The 25,370-nt window shown below is 47.6% G+C and overlaps 1 protein-coding gene and 1 long non-coding RNA gene across 3 annotated transcripts in view; one reads left to right on the forward strand and one right to left on the reverse strand.

Annotated features, from left to right (window-relative positions):
* LOC113623317 (uncharacterized) lies at nt 1-17,129 on the reverse strand. Of its 2 annotated transcripts, XR_003433887.1 has the most exons (5): nt 16,265-17,129; nt 15,309-15,384; nt 4,185-4,287; nt 3,033-3,191; nt 1-1,729 (listed from the first exon to the last, which is right to left on the reverse strand). It is a non-coding gene; the product is annotated as an uncharacterized LOC113623317 (long non-coding RNA). The 2 variants fall into 2 exon arrangements; XR_003433886.1 differs by lacking the exon at nt 3,033-3,191.
* Nucleotides 17,129-25,370, forward strand: part of SCD (stearoyl-CoA desaturase) — a 15,426-nt gene continuing 7,184 nt past the window's right edge. Inside the window, exons 1-5 of the mRNA XM_027112319.1 lie at nt 17,129-17,557; nt 18,081-18,363; nt 22,214-22,344; nt 23,335-23,540; nt 25,011-25,243. Of these exons, the coding sequence (XP_026968120.1) occupies nt 17,531-17,557; nt 18,081-18,363; nt 22,214-22,344; nt 23,335-23,540; nt 25,011-25,243 (880 nt within the window). The 5' untranslated portion in view covers nt 17,129-17,530. The remainder of the gene's footprint in view (nt 17,558-18,080; nt 18,364-22,213; nt 22,345-23,334; nt 23,541-25,010; nt 25,244-25,370) is intronic.

The raw sequence follows: 25,370 nt of genomic DNA on the forward strand, positions 1-25,370 counted from the left end.
AGCAGCAACAAAGACCCAACACACCCAAAAACAAAAAAATAAATAAATAAATTTATTTTAAAAAATACTGAAATTCGAGTAGCACAAGACTTCAACAACAAACATCGTGGACCAAGCAAACAACCTGAGTAGGCTAAGCAGAAGGGACTCCTCCCCTGCCTGTTTTCATGTAACAAACACCACAGCACTGCACCAGGGGCCACCACAAGTCCCAGCTTCTCCATACACCACAATGAACAAGCCAGATCTGTTGGAAGGTCCAGGTATATGAAGTCCTGTTGCAGCTGTCCCAGCCCAGGACAGCAAGAAAAGAGCCTTTGTTCTATTTCACCAGGGACCTCACAGAGAGGCTGGAGGTGACCCATCTCCTCATCAAAAGGACCCACTTCAACCTTTTTCTCCCTTCCTTCCACCTCCCTGATTTCAAAGTCCTTCTGGAATACACTTTGCATCTTCCATCTCTCCAAAAAGAACCCTTTGAATGAGACCCTCAGCTTTCCTCCCATTTCTAGAGGACCCTCCTGGACATCAATGTCCATCTGTCCATACCTTCTACAGAAGATTGGACAGATGGAGGGAAGCAATCAAACCCACGTGGTAGGAGACAGATGATATCATCAACAAAAATAGGAAAGTTAGTTGTCAGTTGACTAAGCCCTGGGAAATGGGTCTGAGGCCATGATCATGTCCTCTTGCTGAGTGTAGTCCCGTCATCCGGAGAGCTCACGTGTCCTGACATAATCCATCAGCATTATCCCTTCTAGGCAGAGCTCCCCCTGTGGCAGGCAGTGTTCTGTAGCTGGTGTGAAGTGTTAGGCCACCTGCTGGAGTGGGTGGAGTGGGGAAGGAAAGAGCTCCATGTGAGCTGGAGATACCAGCCTAGAAAGAAAGGCGAGGAGATACACCAGGAGAAAGAAAGGCATGAGAGGGAAAAGGGATGGAGGATAGAGAGGCTCAGGGAAGAGGACATGAGAGAACGCAATTCTTCGTCCCCTCGGATCCACTCACCAAATTTCACAATGAGGCACTGTTGACTGAAAGTCCCAAGCCTGTGAGGAGGGGAGACTGGAGCACCAGGGCAGATTCCCCAGGGCTCGCTCTTCCAGCATCACCTCAGGGTTTCAGGGCAAGCACCCAAGACACCTCCTTGTCCCCGCCTCTGAGAGCCCCATTACGGAAGACACATATTCTTCCATCCTGAGTCCTCATTCCAATGGTAATTCATTCTGTAGATGTTTACTGAGTGCCGAATATAGGTAGGGATTATGCTACACTTTGGGGATGAAGCAGTAAATGAGACCATCAGGGCCCCTGTCTCATGAAACTTACATTCTGGTGAAGAAGATAAACATTAAACAAATACACAAATAATTGATGATTTATAATCATAAAAAGTGCTGCAAGGGAGAAGCAAAAGTGCTGTGTGTCTATACGGCAGGAGACCTAACTTTCTGAGGCCAGTGAGGAATAGAATGATGATTTCTATCTCTCTTCCCCCATCTTGTCCCTGCAGCAAAGTATGCACAAGGAAACAGACTGAGTTAAAAGACCAAACAAGGAGAAAGTTACAACACTGCAAGAAATGTTAAAACGTACAGTGATCTTTATCCCTGCATGGTCACTGGAATGTGAGTTGAGCTAAGCTTGAATTACACAAGCCTCAGGGGTCTTTCCAAAGACACAGATCCAACTACTTTTTCACTCCTGAAATTGGTTATCTCTTCAAACTCTGAAAAACAGACAAATGAATAAAAGAGCTAGAGTAGCTGGTGAAACTACAAATTGATTAAAATTTCCTGAGGTGATGGTTTTAAAGGTGTATACTTACCGCCAAACTCACCAAGTTGTACACATTAAATAAGTACAGCTTTTTGTATGGCAATCATAACTCAATAAAGGTCAATTGTATTTCAAAATTTAAAAAAAAATTCCTGAACAGGAATTCAGAACCAAGAGCTTTCTTTTCTTTTATTCCACTGGCCCTGTAATCCCAAATCTAGAACTCTGTCTTGGTATTTCTATCAGCATGATTGATAACAGTTTAAAAGAAAAAGCTAAAAAAGAGGAAGCCCAAATATCCAACAATAGAAAAAAAGAAAAGATTAAATAAATTAAGACACATTCACATAATGGATTTTTGTGCAGAAATTAACGACATTTTTGAATAATAGTTAATGTCATAGAAAATGCTCAATATATGTTATATGAAAATTCTGGCATATACATCTATAGAATCCAAATTTCCTGTGTATATACTTAGAGAGATGCATCAGAAAAAAAGGAGTAATATTGAAGAATAAAAAATTTAGTAGCAATAGCTCTGGATGGTGAGATTATAGATGCTTTTTATTTTGCTGATTTTTTTCTACAATGATTATGAGTACTTTCATATTTGGAAAAAATAATAATTTTTTAAAAGCCAGTAGTTATGTTCATAGAGACCTGAGGTTGTCAGTAGTTATGTTCATAGACACCTGAGGTTGTCAGTAGTTATGTTCATAGACACCTGAGGTTCATTTTCATTTGAGACTCAGAGAACCTCTTGGCTGGTTGCCCTCACCACACTAGCTCTCCCCGTCAGCGAAATATCAGTACAGTTCATTTCTTGACATGGGAGTCATCATGCAATAGATTTGCTTATCACCGGCTTGCTCTAAGCCTAATTGCTACTTCCTTGGAGATTACAGTTGGGGAAGAATATGAGCGAAATGTGTGACAGGTATGAAAATAGCTACAATGATAAGTAATGTAATGAGAAGTCCAGCATCTAACAGAGGAAGGGAGGAGATTGGGTTTGGAAGTGGGAAGGTCAAGAAAGGAATTTTGAACGAAATGGCATTGAGATGGAATTTGAAGGATGGATAATATTTTAAGAGACACTAATAAAGTATAGTTACTATTTATTAACCACCCACATGCCAGACACTTTACTGTGTATTATCTCAGTTAATTCTCACACAATCCTATGGGATAGCTTTTCATTATCTCCATTTTATGGGTGGAAGAAATTGAGGATCAGAGAGAGAACTTACGGTGGCATTAGGCTTCCGAATTGGGTCTGACTACAGTGATAATGACTTCCTGTGTGTCATCATGCAGGGGCAGCAGAGTGTACAAAGGGAGGCAGGTGGGAACTTGGAAGTAAGCCTCTTTTGGAAGAACAATCCCACATTGGGTGGAGAATAGGAAGCCTGGAAAGAGAGTTGGGAGTAAATATGGAAGGCCTCAGATACCAGACATTTAATTCATTAGGCAACAGAAAGACAAAGGAAGCATGTGAACAGAGTAATGAAATTAAAGCTATATTTTATGAAAAATAGTGTGACAACAGGATGGGTTGGTTTGGGGAGAAACTGGAAGCAAGAAAATCAGTTGGAAGGTTGCTGTGCTAGTTCAGGGGCAGATAACGAAAGCCTGAATTTCCTTCGGTGAAATAAGAATAGAAAGGAATGGCAAGATATATGAGAAATCTCATAGGCAGAATCTGTTGGGATTATAACGCACCGGGTTGGATGTGGGGTGCAAGGGAGAGAAATCAAAAGTACATCTAAGGTCTCAAACCTGGACAACTGGAAGGGTGGTGATGCTATTAAAAGGGGGCTGAGGAGAAGGATCAAAAGGAGCGGGTTTCAGTAGGAAGGTGAGGAATTCAGCTTTAGGTATATTTGACTCTGAAGTGTTAAGATGATGAAAATCTGAGAGGCCATTGAACAATTTGGGTTAGAGTTTGAGAGGGTAATAAAGACTGGGGAGAGCGATGTGGGAATCGTGTGGCTCAAAGTGTTTATTGGACCCACAGGAACAGTCAAGATTGCCAAAGGATTGGATTGAACAAAGAGAGAAAAGGGCTTAAGGAGCTGGAGGAAGAGGGGCCAAAAGGGAGAGAGAGTCATTAGAGACAGGAGGAGGGACAGGGATTTTGAGGACACGAAAGCCAGAGGAGGAGTGTTTTAAGAAGAGGGTGCTGATGGACAGTATCAAATGGTGCTAAAAGGTCATGGGTTCCGATAAAAGCTTTTGGATGTTTAGACTAGAATCTCTCAGGAGACCTTGAAAAGTGAGGAGGCTGGAGATGCCTGATTTGGAGGAGTCGGGGTGTAGAGGTTAAGGTGTGGGTGGTGAGGCAATGAAAGAAGTGGCTCCATTTAACCGCACACGTAATTTACTAAGTATTTACTGAGTACCTGCTGTGTGACCTTCTTGCATATCTGTTTGGGGATGTCCCAAGAAACCGAAACCCACCATCCTCATCTTCATGTTCGAAAAGCTTCAGTTCATACACCTGAACTAATACAACATTGTAGATCAACTATACTCCAATACAAAATAAAATAAAAAAAAATAAAAGTTTCAGTTCATTCCAACTCCTTTTATGGTGCTGAATTTTAAAAACAGCTTTATTGAGATATAATTCACAGACCATACAGTTCACCCATTTGAAGTGTACAGCCAATGATTTTTAGCATCTACACAGACATGTACAACTATGGTGATGATTTTAAAGGATAAACGTTTGAGTGCAAAGTTTGGAATTCAGTTCCTCTAATTTATGCTGTTAATGAGGGAGAGAGGACCCCAAACCCCAGAATAAATTCTCCACTCCTACCCTCTTGAGCAGAATCACCGAAGAGTGGAAAGGTGCAATGGTGCTTTGCCTAAAATTTCCACCAGGTGGCAGCAGGACCCTCACCCTGTCTCCTGTTAGTTTAAGTGCAGACAAAACCAGTTTGGAAGGCTATGCGCTCAGAGGGTCTCCAACCTAGGGATTGTTTCTCTCCCCTGCTCCTTCCTGTTACTTATTCTTCTCTTCTGGGTAATTCTAAAGGTTCTGGCCCTGCTAACCGGTCCTAACCCACAGGGATTTATCATTCTGGAGACACAGTAGCTTTCTGAGTTAACCTGGGTCTTTTGAGAAGCAGTAGCCATGACTGGATAAAGGTGCAAAGGTTTTTAGTGGGGGAAACACCTGTGAGTGAAGACAGGGAGTGAGCCTAGGAAGGCTGGGAGAGTTGTCAGACCAGACTGTAAGTCTGACCCTGAATGAAGGAGAGAGGGTAGGAAAGTTGGGTGGATTCCTGTAGTATAGTTAGTCTAAGAAAGGTTTGCCAGGACCTTCAAGGAGCCAAAATAAACCACCAGTAGAATTCTGTGTCTCCCAGGAACGGGGCTGCCTTAATATCCCTTCTGAGCTCAATTATTGGCTGGGTTGCTCCTAGGAATTGGAAGTTCCCAGGCTGCACACCTAGAAGTGGCCCAGGTGGAGGCTCTTGGTCAACTACTCCACCAGTAGTGGAGGTCCGTAAGGCCTGTTCTCATGGCCTCCACACCTTCCTTTGGAGAAGGAGTAACCTCAGCCCTCAGGAGTCTCCACCAAGGGCCACCTGTATTCCCCACCTCTCAGGGGGGTAATTCAATCCCCACCTCACACCTCTGTGTTGACTTTACTCCCCACCTTCCAACCCCACCCCCCAGAGACCCGAGAACAGGCTCCTCCCATTCCCTCCCATTCCCTGACTCTCTGCTCTCCTGGATGGATCCAGGCACCTGCACCCTCCCAAGAAAGCCCGACTTTTTCCGGGCCCTGCCTTTGCCGCCCTCTTGCTTATAAGCCCTGAAAAGTGAAGGAGGTAATGGGATTAGCTGGGTGTTGGCTTCAGCCCTGACTCACAGGCCCAGGTGCCAGCCTGCCCTGGCAGGAAGCGTTTGGCCAGCACCAGGCCCCATCCCTTTCCTGGGGTCCTGCTGTCTCGGGTGACCCTCCTCTGGCCCCAGAGTTGGCAGTATGGTTCTGGCCTTAGCCAAGGCCAAGTATATAACAGGGCAGCCATAGCTTTTTCACATGGTCAAGAGGCCCAGGTAGCTCCTGGGGGTCAGGAAGAAGAAGTTGGCATTTGCCCATGGAAAGCAGAAGTTTGGTAAGAAGGGTGTTAGGAAAGAAGACTGCTGGGTGCTTGGCACGACAGGGACTGACTGAGTCAATTGCCACTGAAGGCGCCCTGAGTGCTCTTTGGGCCGAGGGGACCGCTGTGTGCGGAACTCTGTCTGGGTTTGGCGCCTCCATCCCCCTGGCTGGTCCTCAGCTGAAAGACAGGCCTGGCAGGGATGGGATGAATACAGCTGGCTCTCTGGGCTGCTGCCTGAAAGGAGCACATGGGGAAACCAAGGATTCTGCAAGAGCATGTCTGGGCCAGATGACATTGCAAACCCAGAGTCCCTTAGGGAAATAGAAGGAAATAACTCTGGGCTTTAAAAGGGCATCCAGCCAACCCCTGGCCTGGGAGCAGCAGAGAACTAGCCTGGAAATCCACCCTGATTACATTATTTACGCCTAGACGTCAAAGGCAAAGCTGGGGGCAAGTGTAGGATTTTCCCTTTTCAGGTAGGGGTTGGGAAAAGCAGGACCAGCACAACTCATTCCCACTCTCTGCTTAGCACGATGGTTCTGTGCTTGGCAAAGCACTACTTACTAGACAAATCTACGAAGTATCTTTCACACACCCAGCAGATGCAGGTGATACAGTCCCACCACATCATCCTCCACCCCGAGCCCCAGACGGGCACAGCTTTTCTGAGCCTTGTAAAAGAAGGTTAAATACGTCAATAAATATTAGTAGTTTGTCAGAGCACCTAGCCCAGTGCACAGGAGTAGACACTTAAAAAAAATGCTAAATGTGTTTGTCTCAGGCCCATCCTCTTCTTCTAATCAATGCTAGGGGCACTTCGGTTAGGAAGGGCCCCTCTCCCTTTCCTGAACCCATACCCCACTTAATATGTATGGTATGTTTATACTCTGCCGTCGACAGATATGATCCCGCCTGGTTAGCTCTTGTGCTTTGTCCTGTTTCTCTTGGAAAGCTGTGAGCTCCCCAGGGGCAGGACCAGAACTCTGGCTCCATTCTCCACCCCTGTCCCCTTCAGAACAGAGAATTGGCCTTCCACTGGGCACTGTGAAGCCTCCGTCAACACTCAATCCCCAGGTGGATACACTGGCTCGGAGTATGGAACTGGCCCAGAGGGAGAGCAGCAGACTCTTGGCTGGGAAAGGCTGGGGGTAGGGGGCACGGAGGGAATCTTGGCTCTGCATACAGCCAGCTGCCCTCTGGACCTTGCAGCCCTGCTGTGCCCAGCTCAGCTGCTGTGTCAGTGCAAAGCAGGGTGACATCAGCTGTGGAAGAGGTTACTGTCAGGCAAAGGGAAGGGCAGGGGAGAGCAGGCTGTCTGTGCTGCCTGGGTGCATGAGGCTACAGGCTGCATCAGCTGGGGAAAGGGTGCCTTGTTGGGGGTGAGTACGGACAGGGACCTGCAGGGAGCAGCAAGGAGGGAGGGAGAGGGAGGAGAGAAGCCAAAGAAGGGGCGAAGGGCATGGAATGGCTAAGGTCCCAAACCTTCCACCTGTAGGAGAGAGGGCACACTGGTTCGGAATTCTGGAAGACAGTGAGACTCCCTTTCGGGCACTTAGCCACTGTACGAAGCAAATGGGGGTACACCTCTCTCTGACCACAAAAGCAAGTCTGGGGCAAACCCCTCTCCTCCCCATTCAGCTCAGAACAGAGTCAGGGCAAGAAAGACTTTCCTTTCAGCTCACGTATTTGTTATTGGAGGCCCTGGGCCTGTATGTGCCCGTCCTCTCTGCTGCCCACCATAGATGAAATGCTTAGGTGTGGCATGCCTTCCCGGGCTTGGGGAAGATCCCCTGCTGAAGGTCAGGTCACCACAGAAATCGCCAGGCCTGGCTCTGGTCCTGTGATCTCTGCCCCCAGGCCTCACCTACCCGGGTTGTCAGTGACCCTGCTCCTAAGACCTTGGTCCCCAGGTCTCGCCTGCCCAGATTGTCAGTCCCTGGGTCACACTCTGACCAGACATGAACTGTTCCCAGTAGCACTCACTCTGATCTGCAGACATAGCCCCAGTTTCCAGAGACAGGTAGTAATTACTTGGTAGAGGCCCCTCCTCCGGTACTCACAGCTGCACATGCAACTATGTGCGTACACGCACGCATGAGCGTCCACGCACATGTGCGTGCACGTGCGTGCACGCGCACACACACACACACACACACACACACACACACACACACTGCTGTTCTGTGCCTGACGGGCAGAATCTGGGGGAGAAGGGCTGCAGAGAGGTAGCTCAGAGCCCCAGGGATGGTACAGATACACAGACGTGTGGTTATACAGGGAGTTGGCTGGACAAGCGCACCAGCCTTTCCTCAACCAGGGTCACACAGCACAAGACCTCGCACCATCTCTCTGGCCTGGGGCCCTGGAGGAGCATGTTCCAGGTCCTAGTTAGCAGAGTGTCAGTTTTGAGTCTCTCTCCCTCTTCTGAGCCTCTAAACTTGTCCTAGAACTGCCCTTCTCCACATCATCCATCCCAGTGGCCCCTTGAAGCTTAGCACTGCCATCTCCTCTAGGAAGTCTTCCCTGATTCTCCCATGCTGGTCTGGCGTGTGCCTCTCCTCTGGAGTCCATAGCACCCTGTGGTAAACTCCATCAGCCAGTTACAAGGATCTCCTCCACTATGGTGAACCGCCCAAGGGCAGGACCTCCTTATGACCTCAGCACTTACCACTGTGCCTGGGACCACGTGGTTTGGCGCTCCACATTCACTTAATGAGGGAACCAATATATTTATGGGGGTGTGGGGGCCCCATCCCTTGTTTCACTTGATCTCCCCCAGAAGCCAGTGGGTACCCAGAAGGCAGAGCAGCATGGTCCCCACTCCTGCAGGCAGGAGGAAGGGAGTCCACTGATTGCTAGCTCTCCTGGCTGTCTGCTGCCTGTGACTCAGCTTGGACCATGAGACAGGGAAGAGCCCACAGCCCAGGAGGCTCCTGCCCCTTCTCTCTGCACAGAGGACAGGTTGGGGCAAATCCCAGGCCACATGTGGGCATTGGCTTCCATCCCTCCTCCACATTGCCAGATCCCATGGGAAAGCCTGAGGTCACGGTTGTGAGGACAGTTTATACAGCTCTGGCCTCTTGCCCTGATGTCACAATGCCATGGGAAGTGTGGATGGCATTGTGGGGCTAGTTGGGTCATACCTTGTCTCAGTGTGCTTGTTTGTCCTGAGGTCCCCTCAGGATCTGAGGGGCTGAAGCAACAGTGGCTGGGAGAAAGCTTGGGTATTCGTTAGTCATGGGGGAAGAGATGGGCCAAGTTTCTGGCATCACTGAGTAGGACCTTAGGTGAAGGGAATGTATTATCTTTACTTATGTACATCCAAGGTTTGGCTTAGATCTACATAAAAGAGCGAGGAAGGAGGAAGTAAGGAGGGACAGACCAGGGGGGAGTTGGGGCAGGAGACAGGCCTGATGTCCCTGAGCACCTATGAGGCTCACAGCTGGTCCTTCTATAAGCCTGACCTCCCCAGGCTCAGACCTTACAGATGTTGCTGGCCTCTCCTTACAGGGACCCCAGAGGGCAAAAGGAAGGGACTGTCAAGTGGGCTGTCCAGGTTGCATGAAGATCTGTGAACATACTCCTCCTCCAGCCCCGTCTGACATCTGACTCGGGACAGTGACAGATCCTCAAGGGAGGTGTTACCCAAGCACGAGTCCCCACCACTAAGCTGCAACTCCATCTTCCTCTTTCCTTCTGCAGCCTAATGTGCCATGATCCCAGGCATGTGTCCCCAAGCTCCCTCTCCCTAAACAAGGAAAGGGAAAAGGGAGGCCCAAACTGTGTCCAGTGCTGGGGCCTATCCATGTCATAAGCAGGTATTCATGAGCATCACGAGATTTCTTGGGATAAAGGTCACACATATGCAGAAAGCCTATCACAGGGGCCCTCATCCTTTCCCCAAACCACTGGGAGACCAGAGCTAGATATTTATTGACCTCCCACCTACGAGGGAAGTATATGATAATTTAAGTCTGCTTGTTCCCATTTCACAGACAAGAAACTGAGGGACAGCATTAAAAGAGCAAGTCAGAGATGAAGCTGGGACTAGAGTTGGAAGAGAAAGGAACAGCCTCTGGAATCTTGCTATTTTCCATACTCCTAAGCTTATTTGCCCAGCAGAGTCGTCTACTGTGTCACCCCCTTGCCTACTGCGCACAGGGAAAGAAACTGAAACCTACAAGGGTATGATGTGGTTGGCCTCAAAGCAATGCAGTATCATAATGCCTGGGCTGCCAGGGTCTTCAGAACATGGACTCTGGAGGCTTCAGCCTGAGTCCAGGAAGCAGACAGACACTAGTAAACTGTCAGAATGACCAGCATGCAGAGTGTGCCCCTACATTTCTAAACCCTTGCCCTGGCCATGTCAGAGTCAACAGAGGGACTGTCCTGACAGACATGGCAGCTGACGTTGTAGCCAACAACCACGCGAGGTGAAAAAGGGAGAAGTAACCTTGCCTCACAAGTCTGCTTCTTCCTGAAAGCCCGGGAAAGCTCCAGGAGTGGGCCACCCTCCCTACCCACACACCTGGAGGACTCCTCTTCCAGGCAGATCATGGCTTCCCAGGGAAGCCTACCGCACCTTCGCTGGGCTGCTTAGAGTGGGACACCCAAAGCCATGCTTGGAGCGGCAAGGTCACACAACCTCCCCATTGCCCCCTCCAAGCCTTAGGCAACCACTAACCTACTTTCTGTTTCTATAGATTTTGCTATTCTGGACAGTTAATGTTAGTGGGGTCATACATATATGGTTCTTTGTTGAGTGGTTTCTTTCACTTAGCATGATATTGTCAAGGTTCATTCATGTCGTGGTACGTGCCAGTACTGCATTCTTTTCTTCTGCTGTAAAAACATTCTACATCTAATTTATCCATTAGTCAGTTCATGGACATTTTAGGTTGCTTCCACTTTGGGGCTGTTATGAATAAAGCTGCTATGAATATTTGTGTACCAGTTTTTGTGCGGACATATGTTTTCATTTCTCTTGGGGATATACCTGGGAGTGAAATTGCTGGATCAGATGGCAGCTCCATGTTTAACCTTCTGAGGAGCTGCCAAACTGTTTTCAAAAGAGGCTGCACCATTTTCCATTCCCAGCAGCAGGATTTCAATTTCTCCAAATCCACACCAATACTTTTTATTTGTCGTATTGAATATAGCCATCCTAATGGGTATGAAGTATCTCATTTTGGTTTTGACTTGCATTTCCCTGATGGCTAACAATGTTGAGCATATTTTCATGTGCTTATAGGTCATTTGTGAATCTTCTTTGAAGAAATATCTATTCAATTTTTAATTGGGTTAGTTGTCTTTTTATTATCGAGTTGTAAGAGTTATTTGTATGTTCTAGATATGAGTTCCTTATCCAATATATGATATGCAAACATTTTCTCCCATTCTGTGAGTTGTCTTTTCACTTTCTTGATAATATCCTCTGAAGCACAAAAGGTTTAATTTTGATGAAGTCCCACTTATCTATTTTTTCCTTGGTTGCCTATGCTTTGGGTGTCATATCTAAGACTGGTGCTGTTCAGTAATTTTTCATGTGCTTATTGGCCATTTTTATGCCTTCTTTTGTGAAACGTTATGCTTAAATCTTTTGCCATTTTTGAGTTGTTTATCTTTTTATGTAATGTAGTATATGTTCCCATTCCCTGCCTATTTGTATTCTTTCTTTTTTTTAAAAAATAAATTTATTTTATTTATTTATTCTTGACTGCATTGGGTCTTCGTTGCGGTGCGGGGGCTTCTCATTGCGGTGGCTTCTCTTGTTGTGGAGCACGGGCTCTAGGCGTGCGGGCTTCAGTAGTTGTGGTGCACGGGCTTAGTTGCTCCGCGGCATGTGGGATCTTCCCAGACCAGGGCTCGAACCCGTGTCCCCTGCATTGGCACGCGGATTGTTAACCATTGCGCCACCAGGGGAGCCCAGGGAGCCCTCTATTTGTTTTCCTAATAGTTCCTTTTGGTATCAGAAAATGTTAACTTTCCTTTTTAAATTTTATTTATTTATTTTGGCTGTGCCGGGTCTTAGCTGCGGCATGCGAACTCTTAGTTGCATGAAAATGTTAAATTTCATGAGTCTAATTTATCCATTTTCCCCTCTATGGTTACTGCTTTTTGTGTCCTGTCCAAACAACTTCTGCCTACCTCAAGGTCACAAAGATATTTTCCTCTGTCTTATATATTGGGCTGGCCAAAGAGTTCGTTTGTTTTTTTCTGTAAAATGGCTCTAGTAGCACTTAGTTGCCTTTAACATCATTTGAAACAATTTTGTTAGATTGTATTGTGACAGCTGTCATATCAGCGTGCATTTAAAAAAAACTTATCAAAATTGGTGAATTTTTGTGTAGCCACTTTAATACTGAAGATGGAAGAAAAAAAGCAACATTTTTGGCATATTATGCTTTCTTATTTCAAGAAAGGTTAAAACGCAACTGAAACACACACAAAAAAGATTTGTGCAGTATATGGAGAAGGTGCTGTGACTGATCGAACATGTCAAAGTGGTTTGTGAAGTTTCATGCTGGAGATTTCTCTCTGGACAATGCTCCACGGTCAGGCAGACCAGTTGATAGTGATCAAATTGAGACATTAATTGAGAGCAATCAATGTTATACCACGCAGGAGATAGCCGACAAACTCAAAATATCCAAATCAAGTGTTGAAAATCATTTGCACCAGCTTGGTTATGTTAATAGCTTTGATGTTTAGGTTCCACATAAATTAAGCAGAAAAAAACTTCTTGACCGTATTTCTGCATGCGATTCTCTACTGAAACATAATGAAAATGTTCCGTTTTTAAAACAAATTGTGACGGGCAATGAAAAGTGGATACTGTACAATAATATGGAAAGGAAGATATCATGGGGCAAGCGAAATGAACCACCACCAACCACACCAAAGGCCAGTCTTCATCCAAAGAAGGTGATGTTGTGTATATGGTGGGATTGGAAGGGAGTCCTCTATTATGATCTCCTCCCGGAAAACCAAATGATTAATTCCAACAAGTACTGCTCCCAATTAGACCAACTGAAAGTGGCCCTCGATGAAAAGCGTCCAGAGTTAGTCAAGAGAAAACACATAATCTTCCATCAGGATAATGCAAGAAGACCACATGTTTCTTTGATGACCAGGCAAAAACTGTTACAGCTTGGCTGGGAAGTTCTGATTCATCTGCAGTATTCACCAGACATTGCAGCTTTGGATTTCCATTTATTTCAGTCTTTACAAAATTCTCTTAATGGAAAAAATTTCAATTCCCTTCAAGACTGTAAAAGGCACCTGGAACAGTTCTTTGCTCAAAAAGACAAAAAGTTTTAGGAAGATGGAATTATGAAGTTGCCTGGAAAATGGCAGAAGGTAGTGGAACAAAATGGTGAATACGTTGTTCAATAAAGTTCTTGGTGAAAATGAAAAATGTGTCTTTTATTTTTACTTAAAAGCTGCACGAACTCTCTGGCCAACCCAACACAAACTTTATGGTTGTGGGTTTTACATTTAGCTCTATGACCCCTCTCAAATTAATTTTTATGTGTGGAGTGAGCTAGAGGTTGAGGTTCGTTTATTTTATATGGATATCCAGTTGTCCCAGCAATACTTGTTAAAGAGACTTTCCCCTCCACACTGTATTGACCTGGGACCATTGTAAAAAGTCAGTTAACCATATATGTTGGTGGATTTCAAAATTTCTAATTTATTTCATTGATCTATTTGTCTCTACTTTTTCTAACTCCACACTCCCTTGAATACTCTAGCCTTATAGTAAGTCCTAATTAAAATAGTTTAATTCCTCCAACTTAATTCCTCCAAGATTGTTTTTGGCTACTCTAGACCCTTTCTGCATTTCCACTTAAATTTTAGAATCAGCTTGTCTACTTCCTCAAAGAAATCTGTTGGATTTTTATAGGGATTAAATTAATCTATAGATCAACATTGAGTCTAACCATCTATGAACACAGTATATCTCAATTTCTATTTTGTCTCCATTTCTTTAAGAATTTTTAAGTTTCTCTCAGCAACGTTTTGTCATTTTCAGTGTAGCTATCCCGCAAATATTTAGTTAGATTTATCCTTTGTATGTGATATTTTTGATGCTATTGTAAACAGTATATTTCAATTTTCATTCTCCAATTGTTTTTAAATAGTATATAGGATGGAGTAATTTTTTATATTGACTTTCTATCCTTGACCTTTCTAAAGTCACTTACCGATTGGGGCTTTTTGTGTGTGTGTATTCCATACATTTTTCATACACAAGTTATGTCTTATGCAAGTAATAACAGTTTTACTTTTTTTTTCCTATCTTTATGCCTTTTATTTCTTTTTCTTGCCCATTACGCTAGCTAGCATTTCTAGTACAATGTTGAATAGAAGTGGTAAGAGATTATATGCTTGCCTGTTCCCCTATTTTAGGGGAAAATTTTTTAAATATTTCACCATTAAGTATAATATTAGCTGCAGCCCTTTTGTAGATGTTCTTGGCTTATAAGACCAGATCCAGGAACACTTGAGAAGGGCTGAAGAAGAAAGAGACTGTTATCTGTGACTTCTTGCTAATGACATCTTATTTACCTAAGAGAGCTAAACAGGGTCTGTTTCTTCTTCATCTCTTGAGTTGAAGAATCAAAACAAAGTTTCAGAAACTGCCATGGTACCCTGTGCCCCTTTTCATAGAGCAAGATTTATAGGTCCAATTTCCATCTCCCAAGCATACTTTATACTTTCCTATTATATGCTAAAATATCTATCATCTTAATCAATGTATAAATGCAACTGGATATGGATATTAATCACATACTTATTTATAACTTCTAATTTGCCATTGACCTAATACTTCTTGATATCAAAGGCATGCTGGGACTTCCCTGGTGGTCCAGTGGTTAAGACTCTGAGTTTCCAGTGCAGGGGGTGCGGGTTCAATCCCTGGTCAAGGAACTAAGATCCCACATGCCATGTGGCGCGGCCAAAAAATGTAAAATAAAAAAGTTAAAGCTCATGCTTTCCCCATAATATTACTCCTACCACACAGCCATGTTTCATGGGCTGCGGCAAGCTACTGAGGGTTTTAAAGTAATGGGTGACACACTCATAGCCATGTGATATGCCCCAGATGAACTTCAGGGAGGAAGCCCAAGCTAGGGAACCATTCACCTTTCTATCATAGTTATCAAGAGTGAGATGGGCTCTCCCAAACTCTCTCCTTATCCGGACCTTCCCTAGGCTCCCAAAGGTTCCCCTCTTTGGGACAAGGGTAGCATCTTGTCTTCAGAGAGGAATAAAATATTCCTGTTCTCCATTTTTGTCTTGGCAGACCTCCCCTTCCTTTCTCTGGCAGAAAAATGAATGACCTACCACCTGGCTTACATAATAATACCAGCATTAAGTGATAACAGCAGTAATACCTACCTGAGTCTAAGTGAGGAGGAGGGCAGTTTCCAGGGAACTCTGATTTTTCAGCTTGTTCTCTGCTGAAGTCCAGGGTCTGGAGGAAACAGGCAGTTAAAGAGAAAGAAAGCTGGTCTCAATGGTAGAGCCACCTTTGGCCACAATCGAGGGTACACCCCCAAAGAAACCCTGAATCTTCTCCCTTGAAGAATAACCCTGTAGACGGCAGAGGAATTAAGCAAACTAGACATTGCAGGGAGAGCCTGGAGAGGAGCAGCATGTGCATAGACTTCTCTCCCACACACCTGCTGAGGGCTTCGGAGCCGTGACAAGATAGCTGTCCATAACTGAAGACATCTAATCTCATTCAAAACTTTTGTACTAGACAGGGAGCCAGGAGTGGAATAGAGGTGGATGGTGACGGGCCAGGGAGCTGGCCTGACCCCAAGACCAGTGGCCCACTAGGGAGCTCCTTAGCCCTCCTCCCAGGCACCTGGGTGCCTCTCTTCCTGAGAAGTTAGTGGTTGGCACAAAACTCCTCACTTTCTCCTCTTCCCAGAGGAAGGATCCTGGGATAGTATTTGGGGAGGCAGGGGTGTGGCAGAGGCTGTGAGAATGCACTGCCTGCCTGGTTCCCAGCTTACTCGCATGGTAAGGCTCCCACAAGCCCAGAAAAGACAGGGCCATGAGGGACAAATGAAGTCAGAACATCTCAGGGACCAAGGATTCTAAGCAGGGATTACGACCTTGGGCTCCATCATTACATTTCTGGGCTCAACTCCTAGCTCCATCACTTACTGGCTGCTGTGACCATAGACAAGTTATTTAATCTCTCCATAGCTCAGTTTTCTCATCTTTAAAAGGGAATAAAGGACTCCCCCCCCTCACAGGGTCACAAGTAAGGATTAAATGAAATGATTCGTGGATTGTCTTGCAGTAATAATTCACTACACATTAGCTATTCTTGTTCCACTTACAAGTACTTTCTCTTGCTTCTTAGTGAAAGCACATGTCTGGTGCTTCCTGCCTTTCCCCATGAAGGCAATTCCAAAACTACAACCCGACAATCTGAAGAATCTCCAAAACATCCCGCACACGTTCTGGAGGCGTGGGCACAGGGATGGGACAGCTCACTGGTGCCTGGCGGTGAACGTCCCCTGCTGGGCGTGCCCAGTGGCTCAACATCGTGCGCACGTGCAGGTTTACACATCAGTGCATCTATGCGTGCGCGAGGCTGGAGACCCGCGAGTTCAGCAGTCCGGGGTTAGCGCCGCGCCGCTGGTAGGCGGGGCAGAACCATTGTTCCGCCGTGGACCGACCCCCCCACCCCACCGCCTGCGCGCTCGCCACGGAGAGAGGCGGGGCTTCGCTGGGCCCGTGGCCCGCGACCCCGGGCTTGAAAGCAAGTCTCTACTCCTACGCGTCTCGGCGAGCGGGAAGGCGGGGGTGCAGCTGTGTGTAGTGGTCGCCCGTGTGGCTTCCCCACTCCTCCCCGGGAAACTTCCCCAGTGCCCATCCATTCGCGAAGTGCCCGGGGCCAGTCCTGGGCTGGCACCCACCCCCCGTTCCCCAGTTCCCCGATCGGGTCCTCTCCCTCTTCCAGAGAGGACCCTTCTGAGCGCCTCCTAGGCGGCGGGGTGCCGGGCAGAGGCCCAGCGGCCGGTGGAAGAGAAGCCTAGAAGGAGAAAGGGAGGGGAGGGGGAGTGAGGAGCTCGCGGCAGAGGAAACAGCAGATTGCGCCGAGCCAATGGCAACGGCAGGACGAGGTGGCACCAAATTCCCTTCGGCCAATGACGCGCCAGAGTCTACAGAAGCCCATTAGAATTTCCCCAGGGGCAGGGCCAGAGGCAGGGGCTGCGGCGGCCAAGCCGCGGTGTGTCTGCAGCATCCAATTTTTGCGTCTCCTCCCCTCTCCCGCCCATGCGGATCTCCCACGGTGAGACAACTCTGCTTACTTTGCCCCTTGTTGGCAACGAATAAAAGGGTCTGAGGAAATACGGGACCCGGTCACCCACTGCCAGCTTTAGCCTTTAAATCACCAGCCTGGGGAGATCCACGCACAGCAGGTCGGGTCCGGATACCGATCCAGCGCGCACCGTGCAGCAAAGGGTTCCGAGCGCAGCGCCGCGGATCGCCGCGCCAAAAGCGGCCTCGGGAACTAACCTACCCTCAGTTCGGGCTGCCCCGAACTCCGCTCCGCAGACTCAGCCCTGGGAAAGTGATCCCAGCGTCCGAGAGCCCAGATGCCGGCCCACTTGCTGCAGGAGGAGGTGAGCTTCCAAGTAATGGCCCCCAGACCGCGGGTTCGCCGGCGCTGGTCGGGCTTCTAAGTGACTCGGTGGGGGAAGAGAGTTGAGATCTCTGCACACAGCCATCTTTTGCGAGTTGTACTGCCTTCAGTTTGTTGGGAATGGGGATTGTAATTTGGGAACTTAGGTCCCCAACTTTTGTTTTTTAAGCTTAAAGAAAAATCTGGTCGTGCCGGTACTCTCACGTATGTAGGCATGCGGGTTTGCCTTTGTGTGTTCGTTGGGGTGCGAGTGTTTTACTCCTCTTTCCTATTTCCCTTTCACCTTGAGGTTTCACCCCCCTCCCCAATCTCTCTGCACCGTTCCTAGGGACTTCCCTCTCTTCCATCTGGGATAGACCTTGCCCTCAGGTAACGTGGGTGTTGGGGCCAGGTCTGTGCCTATACCCCGCCCTTCTCCCAGCTTGATTAGTGAGTGAAGTGGCCCCTACTACGTCCACGTGTCCTCTCCTCTCTCCTGACCCTCCACTTCCTTTCCCTTCCAGATCTCTAGCTCCTACACAACCACCACCACCATCACAGCACCTCCCTCCAGGCTCCTGCAGAATGGAGGGGGCAAGCTGGAGAAGGCTCCCCTATACTTGGAAGAAGACATCCGCCCTGAAATAAGAGATGACATCTATGACCCAAGCTACCAGGATAAGGAGGGCCCAAATCCCAAGCTTGAGTATGTCTGGAGAAACATCATCCTCATGTCTGTGCTACACTTGGGAGCCCTGTATGGGATCACATGGATCCCCACCTGCAAAATGTACACCTTGCTCTGGGGTAAGAGTTCCCCCTGTCCTCCTGACCCAGTACCCCAGGTTCTCTCCCCTCTTAATAAAGTAGGATCTTACATAGAGCAGAAACTCCAGCCCTTCCAGGCTGAGGTTTTCCCAGCCATTTCTCTTTGGTGTCCTGAGAGGCTGGGTGGGCTGGGAACAGAGCCTAGGGGGTTTGGGATGCAGGAGTGTCAGTTCTGGGTGTCCTTTAATTTGGGTGTTGGGGAGGGACCTCTGAGACCATGGGCCGCAGGTTCTGAAGGAAGCAGAACAGTGCCAGAGAGTCAGCTTTCCCGGAAAGAGGTTTTCTGCTTCAAGTCTTTAGTTGACTGCTTGTCCCAGCCCTGCCAGCCACGAAGGAATCAAGGTCCCTACCTGGGAGGCATGGGGACATGGGACTAGACTAGTGGCCTTAGAAGGTATATGCTGAGCACAGTCATGGGATAGCGAGAGAAGCTACTCAGGAAGAGTTAGTAGAAGAGGGAGGAACAGAGCGGTGGTCATCCACAAAATTATTTTGCCCTGACCCTTGGCCCTGTCAGGCGCCTTATTCACATAGACGGGTGAAGAAGTCTCCTGAGTAACCCAAGTTACACAGATTTGCTGCTCTGTGACTCCATGTAGGTCTCCAGGGGACTGCACGTGCCACTCAACAAAATGTTCTTAGAATGAGATAAGGTTAAAGAAGTGTTTCATGTCCCATTCCCCACTCATCCTGCTCCAGCCCCCTGAGCCTGGGCAGCCCTGGCCTTCAGGCTGCTGCAGTGAGGGAGACAGTCCCCAGTGCATCCCTGCCCTGCCCTTAGCTCAGCTCTTTCAGGAATCCATGGGCTTGGGCACACAGCAGGGCCCTGCCCCCTGCACACACACATGCGCTCTGAGGGCATTTCCACCTCTGCCACCGTAAGTCTGACTTCGGAAGGGGAGAGCAGGGAAGCCTAAAGACCCAGGGGACCCACATTGCCGCTCTCTGAGGGGAGTGGGCCAGAACTCCTTCTCCAGGAAGCAACTGTAGGATTTCCAGAGCAGTCCGGGGTGTGCGGCGCTTGCAGACAGCTGCACTCTTGGAGGGGGGTTACGTAGGGCCAGTGGGCAGGTCTCAGCCGAGTCCTCCAGGACCTCTTTAGTCTAAAGGTGCTTTTAGACTAAAGAGGTCCGCGGAGCTTTGTCTTGGGGAATCCTCTTAGTGCCACAGACAGAGAAATGCAACTGGGTAGATCCCCTCTCTCAGTTTTTCCAGATACACACTGGGGACAACAGTACTTTTTTTGAGATTAGAAAGGTAGTGCTCCTTAAGTTACACGTGTGTCATTGCTGGGGCCAGCCACATGCAGATGAAATCTGTTCATCTGCAGACCAGGAAGGGCTCTTATATTTGTGAGGGGAGGGGGACGTCTGTTCTCTAGCCCTTCTGAGAACCCAGCAGAACTTTAGTTCAGAGTGAGGAATCAAGAGCAGGGACGAGGATTCCCCAGGGAGACTGTGGACCCCTCTTTCTACCCCTTCTCCCCAACACAGGAGTCTTCACCAGGTGTTTAGTCACCTGCAAGCCCCTTCCAGCCTCAGGTCTCCCTGTAAGTCTCTCGTAAAGTCCAGAGTTTGGCCAGACCGCTGCTGCTCACTCCTCTTCCTCAGCTGCTAGTGCAGTGCAGAATGCTCTCCCCAAACCAGGGCTGTGCCTGCTACCTTTTTGGTGCCCTGCCCGTGGGTGTGTGCTGTGCCTTTGGACAGAGAAGTGTGTCACACGAAGACTGGATAAGTTGTGATGTTTTTACTCCTGTCCCTGGGCCCTGTGGTGGATGGCTTAGCTGACGGAATGACCGATTTGGTAGGGGGATATCAGAACTCTTAAGGAACAAAAGGGGGTTGGGGGGAGGGTCAGAGGGTCCTTCTGAGTTCAGGAGCTTGGCTTCACCTTCTCTGGTTTTATCCCTAAGTACAGTGTTAAATTAGCAGATGGTTGTGATTCCAGCATTTCTCATGACTGAGCAATTTTGAGCGTGTCTCAGAAGAGCCCTGAGGGAAGGGCTGAAGAGATATCTCTGGCTACACTGAGAGGCCATGGGGCAAAACTTCTCCAGTCTCTTTCTTAGGACTAAAGCTATGAGGTTTTGCTTAACCATCAATTTGGACTTTAATAGAGAATGAATTTTCAACTGGCGCAAGGCCTTCTATTAGATAAGCCTTAGAGAAAAAGGCACCAGAGGGCTTGGGTGCTTTTCCCAATTCCTTTGTTAATGCAAGGATCTTATGTGCTTTCTGAGTCAACTTGCCAGGGTCTTCGGTGGCATGAAACAACCCCAGTAACTTCCTTGCTTCTGAGCTGAGTGCTTCTTTTGTGCCCAAAGACATTTTTCTTCACCCTTAGTGATTGGCGGGCTGTGGCTCAACTGTCATTTATCCAGGTGCAGGTGCAGGCAAGATACTGCATCTGGGAGGATATTACCACGTGGCCGGAGAGCAGCAAATCATAGGGGGCCTTAATTTAGCCCAGAGGGACTGTGGGTAGAACTCTCACTGGGACAGACTCTAGCTCCATGGCTCTCCTCCCCATCCTGTCGGAGGAATACGATAGGGTAGAGGAAGATGGGTGGGGTGGGAGGAGCTTGTTTAGGAAACTGGTATCTATGGCTGAAGAAGAACACAGGACAATTTGTTACAATGTGTGGTGTCTCCAACTGCAACTAAGTTCAGTGGCCACTGAGGATCCATTGTTTCTAGCTGCTTCCCTAGGAATGAAACATTGTCAACAGTCACTGCTCTACCAAGGCCTCAGCCCCTGCCTCCTAGAGTTACTGAACAGAGGAAGGTAGGTATGCCAAGAAACCCGCCTCCCAGTTAGAGACTCTGTCTGGCACCCCCGGAGCCTGCAGGCCTCCAGGAAGGTGAGGCAGGACAGCATTGGGGTGCTCCACCCACAGCTTTGAGTCCGTGCCACTATTATCTAGAATTAGCCTTGCCAGAGGGAGTGTGGGCTGGCAGAAGGACACGGCAAAGGCGAGACACAGGAACCTTGTGCCTATCTTGGGGAGGTGGATGGTACACATCCTTGTGCCAGACTTCCGAACATAAACTGCTTATTGACAGAAAATCTAGTTTCAAATCTTGGCTCCATTTCTTACTTGCCACGTGACGATAGATAAACACTTAACTTCTCTGAGCTTCTATTTCTTCAACTGCAAAGTGAGGATATTAAACCCCATTCAGGGTATCCAGTGAATTGGAGAATATAAAATCCTTGGCGAAGCTTAAGACGCTGTGCAGCTATGACTTACGTGCAGGGCGAATTCTCCCCTCCTATGGCCACACCACCTGCAAAAAGATTGCAATGCTTTCGTACCAGCTGGTAAATAGCCCTAGTTCTGAGCCCCCTTAATGTCCCCTAGAACCCAGGGACCCTTGAATTGGTCAGTGCCCAGACCATACTGTCTGTTAAATAATTTAATACTCTCCTTGCTTATATGTCTTAAGCGCTGCAGGAGTAGTCTGCGGTCCTTCCTTCAAACCTTGGAGAAGGTTAGCAGAAGGTCAGAGGAGATGCGATCTGGGAGACTGTCCTTCACGAGTGAGAATGCCAAGTGGCTGGGGGGTGAGAGCCCTCTTCTCTGTCCTGCCTTTCTGAAGTTCCTGGGACTCCTAAGCTTATTCCAGCTCCTAGGTTGAGAGGATGAGAGGTGATGGTATTTTTCAAGTGATAAAATCAAAGGAGCCTAAGAGATCAAGGTATCCCTGGAGTTCAGGAAAAAGCAGATCCTCACTGGGAGGCTAAGGAACACACAGACTCTGACCTGAGGAGAACATCATGTGAATGCTTTTCCAGATTAATGACTCCCTGCCCTGTCTTCTCCTGGCAGCGTTTTTCTACTATCTGATTAGTGCCCTGGGCGTCACAGCAGGAGCCCATCGCCTGTGGAGTCACCGAAGTTACAAAGCTCGGCTGCCCCTGCGCCTCTTCCTGATCATCGCCAACACGATGGCATTCCAGGTGAGGAGCCAACTGTGCTCAGCATTTTTTTCCTCACTCTTTATTGACGATCTGGGGGCAGAATGGAGGCGATCAGTGCCTGGAGAGGAGCAGCACCTGGACAGCCACTTCACTTTCTCCTTATAGTCAAGTTTGAGTTCAGTCCTGAAGTCCATAAAACATAAGTTTACTTCTGAGTGACTGGAAAAGGGAAGTAGGAGATAAAAAGGAAATACTCTCAGTGTATAGGGTCATTTTTGATCCTCTGTTATCACAAAGTCTGGCCATTGTGGTCCTTCATAAGTGCATAAGGCAGGAACTGAAGGCAGGAACTGACCCTGGTTTCCCTGGCAGACATTGAACAAGACATTCACTACTTTAATGTCTTAGGATTCCACCACAATGAGGCTGAAGTTAATGTTTCACAGATTCATGAACTCTGTTGTTTCCAGGTAAGAAGATCATACACTTTTATAGAGCTAACGATATGCCTGGCACTATTCTAAGCACTTGTCATAGATTACCTCATTAAACCCTCACAACGATCTTAGGCGGTAGCTGCTATTGTTATCCCCATTTCACAGATGGGGAAATTGTGTCACGGAGGGTTTAGGTCCAACGCTATGGTCCTATGTTGGGCTACCAGGCTGCCTAAGTCAAGTATTGAGGTTTGTTTAAGCAGGAAGTTTATAGCAGAGATAGAATGAAGGGAATTGGAGAAAGGGAACTCATAGTTATTAAGCAGTAGCAGTGGGTAAAGGATAGCATGTAGTGCAAGGCTTAGCTTGGAGTAAGAGGAAAAAACAAGGAAACCCAATTAATCCCCTTCTCCATGGCAATATCCCACGGTTACATAATCATCTCTGCCATAACACTTAATGCCTTGAAGGCTCCCCACGTCGTCCCGTTGGGGCAAAAGAAGGAAGAGATTGTGCAGACTCCCCAGCCATTGGAACTCCCCTGAGAGGGTGTCTCTCCTCAGGCCTTCATTCCTCTTCTCTGTTCCTCCAGAATGACGTTTACGAATGGGCCCGAGATCACCGTGCCCACCACAAGTTTTCGGAAACACATGCTGATCCCCACAATTCCCGACGTGGCTTTTTCTTCTCTCACGTGGGTTGGCTGCTTGTGCGCAAACACCCAGAAGTCAAAGAGAAGGGTGGTTTGCTAAACTTATCTGACCTAAAAGCTGAGAAGCTGTTGGTGTTCCAGAGGAGGTGAGTGACATGATGATGGAGCTGGGGACCTGGCACTTGGTGACCCACTTTTTTCTCCTAGGACTTGTCAACATGAACTGAGAAATTTACTGGGTTTCCATATCCCAAATTATAATTTAAAACCCTAATTGTTAATAGCCCACAAGCCCATAGCCATAGACTGTTGTTGTTTCTTTCTCTCTGAGCTATCTAAACCAATTAAATTCAACAAATGTTTGTTGACCTCGGACGGTCATGGATACAAAGCTGAATGTGTCATGGTCCTTACCTTCAAGGAGTTCATAGCTTATTGGGGAGTGGAGGGATAAGCCAAGTGTCCAAATACCTACGATACGTGGCAAAATATTTTCCATACCCAGGAGAGGCACAAAGGGGAGGGAGGTTGCAGAGTGGGGAACATCAGGGAAGAGCTTATGAAGAAAGTAGCTTTGGAATCCACTGATGGATAGAGATTTTCACAGGTGGGGAGGGGGGGACAGTGCAAACAGAAAGAATGAGCTGAAGTGTGTTCCAGCAACAGAGTCCTTTGAAGTGCAGGGTGTGGTAGGAAATAAGGCTAGAAAGGGAAACCGATGCCATTGTTGTGGAGTATTAAAAGCAGATGAGGTTTACTTTAACCCAGGCAATAGGAAACCATGAAAAGTCTTTTGAGCCGGAATGTGGCATGGTTGGAGGTGTGCTTTAGAAAGGTCACTCTGGGGATAGGTGAAAGAAGGCCTTGAGCTAAAGAGGTGGGAAGCAGGGCCACAGGTGGGGAGGTAGTGGGGATCCGTGCAGGGAAGTGGTGGTAGGAGTGGAGAGGAGTTGGAAGCAGGGGTTAGTAATGATACAAGAGGATCAGACTTGACTGCTGAAGGGGTGTAGGAAACCAGCTCCCTTGGAATGTCAATGGCCTGCTGTACATTTGGGAGAATGAAGAATGGGACAGGGCCTCCAGAGGGACAGACCTGCAGGCATCTAGGACATTTGGAGTGCCTCTCTGAGGGAAAAGAAGAGGAAGGATGAGAAGGATTCCTGGCTAGCAGGAGATGGAGGCAAGATACTAAACATAGATTCTGCCAAGAGCACTGATAAAGAGAAAGGAAGCCCAAAGGCAGAATGGAAAAACCCGGGAAGGAGAATTCAGTCTGTAACTCGGACCCCACCTGTTTTACCAAAGTGGTATTATGCTGTAGCGAGAGAGCAATGGATTTAGAGTCAGGAGACAAAGCATTCCAATCCTTGCTCCACCAGTTCCTGGTGGTGTGACCCTAGAAAAGTCATTTAACCCCTCATTACCTCATCTAAGAAGTATGATAATAACACAACATTCTCAGAAGATTTCCCACCCCACTCCCTCTTGCTCTGTTTCCTGCCACATTGTGCTCACAATGTAGAAAGAAAGAGACAGCCCAACCGTGTGAGAATAGAAAATCAGGTAGGTCTCAGAGTCCTCTCTCCACTGACCGGGCGTGTCATCTCTCAATGTAGGTACTACAAACCCGCTGTCCTGTTGATGTGCTTCATCCTGCCCACACTCGTGCCCTGGTACTGCTGGGGTGAAACTTTTCCACACAGCCTGTTAGTCGCCACCTTCTTGCGTTATGCCGTTGTGCTCAATGCCACCTGGCTGGTGAACAGTGCTGCCCACCTGTATGGATACCGCCCTTATGACAAGACCATTAACCCCCGAGAGAATCTCCTGGTTTCACTGGGAGCTGTAGGTAAGTCACATCTAGTGGTCTGCAGCTTAGAGTATTAGGCTAGGAGCCAGAAAAACCAGATTCACCTGTTTTATGACCCCTCTCTGTCTTTACACTATAAAACTAAGGGGCAATATTAAAAATCCTT

This window comes from Aethalodelphis obliquidens, unplaced genomic scaffold (genome assembly GCF_003676395.1).
Source record: "Aethalodelphis obliquidens isolate GAN/ISIS:26980383/991018 unplaced genomic scaffold, ASM367639v1 scaffold11, whole genome shotgun sequence".
NCBI classification, from domain to species: Eukaryota; Metazoa; Chordata; class Mammalia; order Artiodactyla; family Delphinidae; genus Aethalodelphis; species Aethalodelphis obliquidens.